General features: G+C 42.4%; 1 protein-coding gene across 1 annotated transcript; it reads left to right on the forward strand.

Moving 5' to 3' along the window:
* Positions 1 to 2,726: 2,726 nt before the first annotated feature.
* Positions 2,727 to 9,580, forward strand: LOC115380272 (Golgi reassembly-stacking protein 2). The gene is made up of 10 exons (XM_030081368.1): positions 2,727 to 2,866; positions 4,869 to 4,949; positions 5,030 to 5,233; positions 5,462 to 5,548; positions 5,634 to 5,764; positions 7,039 to 7,162; positions 7,332 to 7,473; positions 7,665 to 7,763; positions 7,883 to 7,996; positions 8,765 to 9,580. The coding sequence occupies exons 1-10, from the start codon at positions 2,804 to 2,806 to the stop codon at positions 9,010 to 9,012; spliced, it is 1,293 nt and encodes a 430-aa protein (XP_029937228.1). The 5' UTR covers positions 2,727 to 2,803; the 3' UTR covers positions 9,013 to 9,580.
* The last annotated feature ends 182 nt before the right edge of the window (positions 9,581 to 9,762 follow it).

The following is a 9,762-nucleotide window of genomic DNA, read 5'->3' on the forward strand; positions in this document are numbered from 1 at the left end:
GCAGGGCAGGGACGGTTAGGGAACATGTGTCTGTTGATGCTGAAATGAAAATGACAAACAACAGCAATAATGACATGATAACCACTTGGGCTACTGTTTGGCTCCGCTGCGCTGTCATCTAAATGCGGACAATTCTAATTCACTTAGCACTTTATCTCTGCTTCCTGGCTCAACACAGCACAGTATGTCAGTACAGAGGCGCTCTTTAGAAAACCCTTTCATCCTGCAAGTAATGACCACTCACAGAGCCTGTGACATTAAGCCACTAACCCCAACAAAAACAACTCTGGATGCTTCTAGATGCATCACTGCTTACTGTGTTAGGATGAGATGTGGGAGAGGACCACAGCAGGGCAGAGGGCCTGGATATTTCTCTAAATATGGACTTTTTTTTAATGATGAAGCACCTTTCTGTGCATATCCTCCACATCTCCCCATTTGAGTCCATGGTGGACTCAAATGTACCGAAACAAAGTATAGTACCTTTCCTCACAACTTTAGTTGTAAATTCCTTGAAGAACTGAATGCGCATAAATCCGAGAGAGCTATACGGAGCAGAATGGGCCTGAGAGGAATGGTGATTGCAGGGTTTTAAGGCGTCAGCAAGCTGCCGGAGAAATACAGAGTTTATTTATCTGTTCCTTGGAGGAGGATGTTTCACAATGGACAGTATATTGTATTTCTCACTGAGAGAAAATAATGGATTTGAAGATCTTATGTAGCACTGAGATAAAAGATTTACATCTTAAACGTTTAAACTGTTCATGATATGATCACCATTTATTCTAAAAATGATTTGAGCACTAACCTAATCAGGATAAGACATATGTTAATAATTGTATGCAAGGAGGGTTGAAGTTGTTTTGAAGGAAAAAGGAAGCCGTGCTCCTGTGAAACTGCCTAATGTTCCCTGGCTGGCATGCAACCACGCAGAGCAATCATCAGACACAATGACTTCTGCAAGATGGTTGCCATCACCATTACAGACTCACCACTGTTTTTAAAGCAGGCAGCAGCCGTTGTGGGTGGAGGGTGTCTTTTGGTTTTCTCCGTACATAAACCCTGATGGATGCAGGGGAAAAAGGAAACGTGAAAGGCCAGCTTTATGTTTATACAACAGGTTATGCATCTTTGGCAGCAGCCTTGGCTACAGGCAGTTTTTCCAGTGATAACCCAGCCGTAAACACCAACTTTGTGGAGCTCACAGCACGCTTCTAGCTAAGAATGAGTCATAGAATCAAGATTGTGACTTTTGAGGCTGTAATAACTATCCTGTTAATTGACTATTTGTCATGTAGCTGAACAAATTTGACATATTGATCATGATTTTCTTGACTGACGCCTTGACTGACACATATTGCTGTGTGGCATTCAAGTTAATTTGCATTGCCTGTGTTGCTGCCTTAGTGATTATGGGTTAATTATTTCAAATTTAAGTCATTTTTCATGTGGTGTTTTCTTTATTTATAGGTAGACACTGACCCTCTGCTCTTCATCCTGCAGTGGCTCTGTGACAGTCAGATCCACTTCCCTGGAGTAAAAAAAAATGTCCTGTAAGGGCAAAACAAGTATGTAATTGTAATTTTTCATTCTGCAGGCAGTCCATGACAATCTTATGTTATCGTTTCCTTTCTGATCTATATAATCATCATCACACTTTGTCAAGGCAAACATATTGATGTAACTATATGCATGGTCACGTTATTGCAAACAAGGTTTAATAATTTCAGCAGCAGCAGCTGAAAACTGGAAAACTGGTCTGCACACTGTGAGCACTCGACAACCAAATGAGTGTACAACAACGTTATACAGAAGTTCTTTGCCAAAGTATTCACTCCGATGCTTGGTTTCCTCTCTTGAGTAAGGGTGCAGTAGAGACGTGTGGCATCACAAGATCCCTCTCAGACCTCAGAGGGAGGACATCAAGGTGAGCACCAGTGGACACTGACGGGACGGCTGATGATTGATGAGGAGAATCGCAATCCTGAACACGTTTATTTCAAATTATTTGATAAGACCTGCTGCACTACAGAGATACTCAATTACGTATTCATTAATCTACTCCTTGAGCCCATGTTCCTCATGATAGAGGCAACGATATCCCATATCATCACTGGATCATATAGACAATTTCATTCTCTCCCCTCTGCCCTCGCTCTCACTTCTGCTCTATCACCATTACCCAATAAAAATCTGAGGCTTAAAGCTGTATAATGAAACTTTTAAAAATAAAACCAAAGTGTTTTTTCAATTACATCTCCTGGCTGTGCTAATGGATAAAGATGGTGACAGTTTACTGGCGAGGGAGCTCATTAATCACCTTCCAAAAAATGTCAGGTGGGTTGTAATTTACCCTGCAGATCCCTAATCAACATTCCTTTCACAGGTAGCCTCAGTCAAGCAGCTGAGCTACAACACTGGGACAAAAAAAAAAAAAAAAAAAAAAAAAAAAAAAATACAAGAATGGATTATAAATGACTGCAAACACTGTGATCAAAGCTATGCTGATTCCTCACCATAGTGCCCTTGAGCAAGGCATTGATAATGTGTGTGTGTGTGTGTGTGTGTGTGTGTGTGTGTGTGTGTGTGTGTGTCTGTGTGGAGGTAGTTAATTCTAAATCATGCGTCGGAGTACATTTCGTGTGTGATATCACAGGGACAGGCACTGAGGCGTTCACAACATGTAAACACAGGGGTCATGTTGTGCCATACCGGAAGTGCTCAGATCCCGGAACCACGGGAAACTACTGTCGCCTGCCCCACACAGCAGCTAGCAGTACCGGCTGCAGACTCACAGGGAAACATGGGAGCATCTCAGAGCGTCGACATACCAGGTGGAGGATCTGAAGGCTACCACGTCCTCAGAGTAAGAGCAGTTTTCCCGTCGTGTCGTTAGAAAGAGAGCATGTGACGCTGGTGACAGACAGATATCCAGCCGCAGACATAATGCTGACACTTTAGCAAGCCAGCTAAGTTCATAGGTAAACTTGTTTCGCAGCCCTGTCTGATGCTCAGCAGCGGTCTGGATAGTGTTAGTTACCTCCAAGTGCTCCGGTGAAGCTTGTGAAAGTGTGTTTATGAGCGAAACCTGCTTTATTAGCGGCATTATTGGCGTGCCATCACCGTTATTAGCTTGTCATAGGTGGCTAGCATCAAAGATAACGAGGGGCGAGATTTGCGAGTTGAAACGCTGCTCGGCTTTGCGATACATCGCCTTGTTATTAAACGTTCTGCGTGTTATTTTGTGAAACAGTATATCATATAAAAACTAGCTACACTCAAAGGGACGAGGGAAGTCAGAAATAGTGAATAAGGTCCAAAATTATTTGCTTGGGCAGGCACACCGAGGACTACAATCAGTGTTTTGCTCTTGATCACATGTCGACTCTCTCGCTTGTAATTTATCTTTGTCTGCTTTCGGAATCTGACTGGTTGTTGCTGGAATATCAGGTGCGGCTGCTATAAAAACCTGTTTTCAGACTGGTTGTGAACTCGCCTTTTCACAATACCATTGCTTTTAGAGTTGAACCTGCAATTCCTTTTTTCCCTGCCACCAGCTCCCCCTCTCCTTTTCATTTTAACAGTACTTTAACTTTGTATAGAAAAGCATTCAGGGCAAACTGTAGTGTACAGTGTAGCAGGGACAGGCAATCATGTGCCATGTAGGGGCAAAATATGCAGGGAAAGCTGGTATATTTTTCGCACACTACATGGCACACGGTTGTACATCTCCATCTTTGACCTGATATTCATCACTATTCAAAACAGTCTTGAGGTCTTTGCATGTTAATCTATGTCATGTTTTATATCTCATATTTCTCATAAGAATTAATTCATTTTTATATAATGCTCAACTAAGACATCAGGCCAGACTGCTGTTATACAGGTTTTCCACACTGTTGTTTTCTCTCTGCACACATATTTCATGGTTGAGCCCTACTTAAGCATATGTTTGTTCAAGGTAGGGTGGTGCACTCACTTTATGCACTCAAGTCCAACCACTTTTTTGGTGGATGAGAAAAGGGTTGATGAGAAGGGAGAAGTTTCATTGTCTCTTTCATTTCTGAGATACGAGGTATATCGGCCCAGATGTAACTGTCAGATTCCTTTCATCTCTATTTTTAGTCCCTGCTCCTCTTCTTCTCTCCTTGGGTGTTTGGCCATTTTTAAGATTTCAAAGGCAGCATTATGCACTACTGTGCTACTGTGCATTTGTAAGGCCTCATCCTCTTCTCTCTGTAGGTGTTGGTTCAGCAAAATGGCATTATACTGTAAAACACAGTGGAAACATCACATCTATCTATCTATCTATCTATCTATCTATCTATCTATCTAGATAGATAGATAGATAGATAGATAGATAGATAGATAGATGAACATTTTAGACTCATTATTATTTTACAGCATTAAGCTAAACCTTAACAGTTCCATTTATCTATGTATGTTTTTCTGTCTAATATTTTGAATGGCAGATATGATTTTGTTCAATATTTGATCTAATTGTAATGTTGGTAAAATACCAAGATATTTCATTCTTGTATGCATCCATTTAAAAAGGTGTAACCATGGAGGATAAACACTGAGCAGATTTTTGCGTTTCCTGACAAATCAAGAATCTCTGAACAATGCGAATAAGCACAGGATTATACAGTATTAAAAATAATAAAGAGGATACAGTAATCTCCTTTTTAGTTGATGAAATGTATTTAAGTAAAAAAAAAAAAAAAACAAGAAGAAGATGGTCCTTCAGCCTGGACAGCTGCCCTCCTGCCATCAGCTGTAATATTTATTTCCAACCATGACAATTTTGGATTAGTGTCTTGTGTGTCTCTCTTGCTTATTTTTTCCCATGATACTTTGTTTTGCAGGTGCAAGAGAACTCCCCAGGTCACCGTGCAGGACTGGAGCCATTCTTTGATTTCCTAATTTCTGTCTGTGACACTCGCTTGGTAAGTTCAGTCACATGGCAACAATAAAAGTCAGCACATAGCAATATACTGGACAATATAAGTGTATTTATCTCTGACAGAACAAAGACAATGACAACCTCAAAGAGCTGCTGAAGCTGAATGTGGAGAGGCCCATCAAGATGCAGGTGTACAGCAGCAAGACGCTGGACGTGAGGGAGATCACGGTGACGCCCAGCAACATGTGGGGAGGCCAGGGCCTCCTGGGGGTCAGCATCCGCTTCTGCAGCTTCGAAGGAGCCAATGAAAACGTTTGGCACGTCCTGGTGAGTGGGATCCTGGGCCGTTCTGATCAATAAACATTCATTTTCCTGATCTGATTCATGATTTTTGACAGTTTGACCAATCATGAGCTTGGGGTTATGAGGTTTTATCTGGCTTTTTATCTTCTTAAAGGAACAGGACACTCAAAATACATAAACAGAGTCAGCCACATTATTCTAAGCCTGCACAGTACTGAATGTCATCGTCTTTCTATGTTGTTTTACATCCAGGAAGTAGAGCCAAACTCTCCTGCGGCCCTGGCTGGTTTGAGACCCCACACTGACTACATCATAGGAGCTGATACGGTGATGAACGAGGTACCTGCCTGTCACACAGATACTGGCTGGCTTACACCGAGCAATGTGTTATTAACGGCTCTGTGCTTGTGCTGTTTCCCAACAGAGCGAGGATCTGTTCTCCCTCATTGAGACCCATGACGGGAAGGGGCTGAAGCTGTATGTGTACAACATCGACACAGACAACTGCCGAGAGGTGGTCATCACCCCCAACTGTGCCTGGGGAGGAGAGGGCAGGTAGGACACAGAGGAAACCAGCTACCTGAGCTTCCCATGTGTTGGCAGCTGGACACCGTGAACTGCAGTTTTTCTCATGTTCATGTTTTCACCTGATTTGAAGTATTATACAGTCATCTGTGGGCCAGCAACATTTCATCACCATCAGATGTCTGTAACTTCTTCAAAACCCATAGTTTTAGGCACAGTGACATTCAAGGTGTGAATCCCATCCAGGACCTTTGTTGCACCACTTCTCAGTCTCACTAACTTTCCAGGTTTTTGTTCAGTTTTAACTAATATGGCAAAATGCCAAGAAAAAAAAGTTTTGAATTTCTAAAATAGAGTCAAAGAAATGCACCTTATCGTTTTTGAGATGTACAACCTCAATAATAAACATAGAATTAACGTTCTCCACAATGTCAACCAAAACCGAACATTATAAGGTAGAATTTATGGCAGAGCTGTTGCACTGAGCTGCAATAGATTGTACAGGTGGACATGATGAAGTGGACACTGAGTGTGTATGTAGGCCTCGCTCCACTGGGTGGTCTTGTGTCTCCTTCAAGCTTGAGTCCCCTCCCAGAGGCCTGGTAGCCTGAGGGTCCTGCCATATCTCAGCTGTTCTGAGGATTGAACTCTTCTGGACAGAGATCTCACATGTTGTTCCTGGAATCTGCTGGAGCCACTCTCCCAGTTTGGGGGTCACAGCCCTGCGAGCTCCGATTACCACTGACACCACTGTAGCCTTCACTCCCCACATCTTCTCTGATAAACGTTAAATTATTTCAGAATTGATTTACATTAGGGTTAGGGTTAGAAGTTAGCATTCAGTAAAAATGATAAACATTTCACTTTTTGTTAGTTTTTCATCATGGACAAAACAGTTTTTTTTTTTTTTTCATGTCATCTTTTGTCCTCTTCCGTAATGGATTTGAACACCTGGTTTTAGTCTTAGTTTAAGTTTACAGTCATTTTGTAGCACAGAGTAATAAACTGAAACTTCAGAGTGACACTGAGTGCTCTCTGTCCGGAGAAAGCTGGACTCGGCAATCTTAGATTTTATTGCCTCTCTTGCTCTTGCTCTTGCTTCTCGGTAAATGTGTGTGTGCATTTCAGTGCCATCACATCACATCATTTCTAGGCGTTGAGCTTCAGTTTTTTTAAAAGGTCACCTTGCTGTCATTTAGGGCCATCAGTGTGGTAAGGTGCTCAGTGTGGCTTTAAGGCTGTTGTGAAATGTCAACATGTTGGAGTCACTGTTTTCACCTCACTCTCGCTCTCTGCTCCCTCAGTCTAGGGTGTGGGATTGGTTATGGCTACCTGCACAGGATACCCACGCTGCCATTTGCAGAGGGCAGGAAGATCAGTTTCCCTGCACACACTCCAGACCCCCCACTTAAAGATGGCTTTACAGAGGTGGTTGAACATCTCTTTGATGTGGACAATAAATCTTTAATATTTAAATATCCTGTACTCACACCAATCTGCTGCTTGCCTTCCTCTCCATTCTCTGGAAACATATTGTTTGGATATCTCCTGGGCTCCAGATGTATTCTTTGAGTTTAAGTAATATTCTGGTTTCCAGGTCCATCTCACTGCTGTGACTTCCACGACTCCCATCGTTCCTTCTGCTGTGCCTTCTTCTGCCTCGACTGGACTGGAGCAGAGTCTGGCCGGCCTGTCAGTCAGCTCAAACCCATCTACTGTCCTTAGTGCTCTACAGACAGGTGTGGTATTGCCTCCAACAGTGCAAGATATCCCATTTTCATTATAACCTTAGTAAAATGATATCTTATACCATCTCAGCGCACACTCAAATCGGCATTGAATGCAGAATTATGGGCCATTAGAAACACTGACCGGACAGTAGAGATTATGAGCAGGTAATTTGTTTGTAATAGTTCTGCCTGTGTTGCAGGAGCTCCCACTGTCCCCGTGCTCCCCACCCAGTTCCCCACCCAGCTCCCCTCGTCACAGAGCATTCCAGTAACCGGAAATCCAGCTACCACGCTACCAGGTTGGTAACAGTAATTTAATAGGACTGTAGCTCCTCTTGTTTGGTGCCAAAGCCAGCCAGTCTGTGAAAACCTCTGCTTCACCCGGCATCGTCTAACTGGCCTACTCTTCACTGCACAGGTTTAATGCCCTTACCTGGAGGTCTTCCACCCCTTCCTAACTTACCAAACCTAAATATCAACCTGTCAGGCTTGGGCCAGGTACCGCTACCGGGCACCGGTGGATTACAAGGAGGTACCTTTTTATCCCTTTCAGATTTCTTTATATGTGCTCTTTGAGCCTGGATTAACCCTTGAAACATAACCATGTCGCCAGGGCACAGATTTCCCTTTATTTCTTTAAAAAAAAAAAAAAAAAAGTTTAAAAATCTCTATTTTGGCATATGAAGTTGCAATTGTTTTTTGTTGGAAAGCGCAGACTCTTTTCTTACCCACCCCCACCCAAAAAAAATCGACTTTTTAATGTACTTTTTAATGTAATGTATATCTTTTTTTAATGTAAAATATTTAAAGTGTATTTTCGAAAACAAAATTGCATCTTCATAAGCCAAAGCAGGATTTGTACATATATGTTTTTGGAGGAAATGAAGAAATGAATTTCATTTAGGTTTCATAGGGTTAAGCTTAGGCTTACTGCCTTGTTGCTGACTGCTGCAACTTCAGTGATTCAGCCCATATATGCAGTTCATGGAAGCTTTTGCATTTGCTCTTCAAAACACAACGAAAAATCATCTCCTGCACAGGATTTGTTTTGTTTTGGGTTTCCAGCAACAGCATTTTGTTTGAGATAACTAGAAGAGAATCTGGATATTAAACATGACCAGTGATAGCTTCCACAGCTGAACACACAGTACTGACAGAAACTCAAACTTTATCAGTAGAAAATCAAAGTAAAAAGATTTATGGCCCAAAATGTCATTTAAAAAGTATCTGGTAGGTAAGCACTTTAAAGCTACCATGTCAGTCGTGTATTAGGATTAAAATGTCATGTGATGCTCCACAGGTCTCCCACCACTGGCTCCTCTTCCTCCCCTGAACCTTCCCGGTGTCATCCCTGGTGTCACTCTGCCTCCATCTGACTTTGTCCTTCCTCCCATCCCAACAAACATTGCAGCCCCTGCTGTCATACAGGACACCATATCTCCCTCTTCTACTATCCCAATTGAGAGTTCACTGACCAAAACCCCTGTCCCATCATCAGTGGCCACCTCTGAATCAAGTCATGTCACAGTGTCTTTAGAGTCGTCCTAGCACAGAGCATCTCTGGACAGGCTGCTCTCACATCCTCACATTAACAGCCGGTTTATTAGCTACACCGCCCTTCTAAGTGCAAGTCCCAACACACTGCAGAATGATTACTGCACTGGATCTCAGACGGGACAGCACTGCTGGTCTTATTGCACAATATAGCACCCATGGTTTACTGGAAACGGTTTGTCAAAACAGCATCAAGTCAGTAACCGTGGGTCAGAACAACATTAAGACTTCACATCTCAATCATTCTCATAGAGAGCAGACAAACACTATGGTGTGCTCGGTAAAATGGCTACAAACTGTAAATTACTCAGTAATTAGGTCACCGTGTTAACTATCAGTACATCTGGAATCACTTATGTATGAAAGCCCATTTTCTTTGCCTCTAATGTATAGTGGGGTCAAACCGGAGGGGTTCAGCACAAGACAGGGCAGTTCTAGTAAAGCAGTTTGTGTGTGCTGCAGCACTATAGCCTGAGAATCTCCTGAATTGTCTTTTGATGTTCAAAAATAAGTTTGTAAAGTAAAACACTCTTGTCTTGATTAAACTGATGTATTTTCTCTACATCAGACTCTTTTCCTCTAGTTTTGTAAATGCTTTTGGCTTTAGGGACACCTAGAAAAGTGCATGAGAAGCTCTGAGAAGCCTTGAGCAATGCAGTTCCCAACAAGACCACAAGGTGTCAGTGTAATCCCAGAAGTGAGAAGCAAAACCAGCACCCTAAAATTCAGAGAATTGTGCTCAAG

Source organism: Myripristis murdjan, chromosome 21 (genome assembly GCF_902150065.1).
Source record: "Myripristis murdjan chromosome 21, fMyrMur1.1, whole genome shotgun sequence".
In the NCBI taxonomy this organism is placed as follows: Eukaryota; Metazoa; Chordata; class Actinopteri; order Holocentriformes; family Holocentridae; genus Myripristis; species Myripristis murdjan.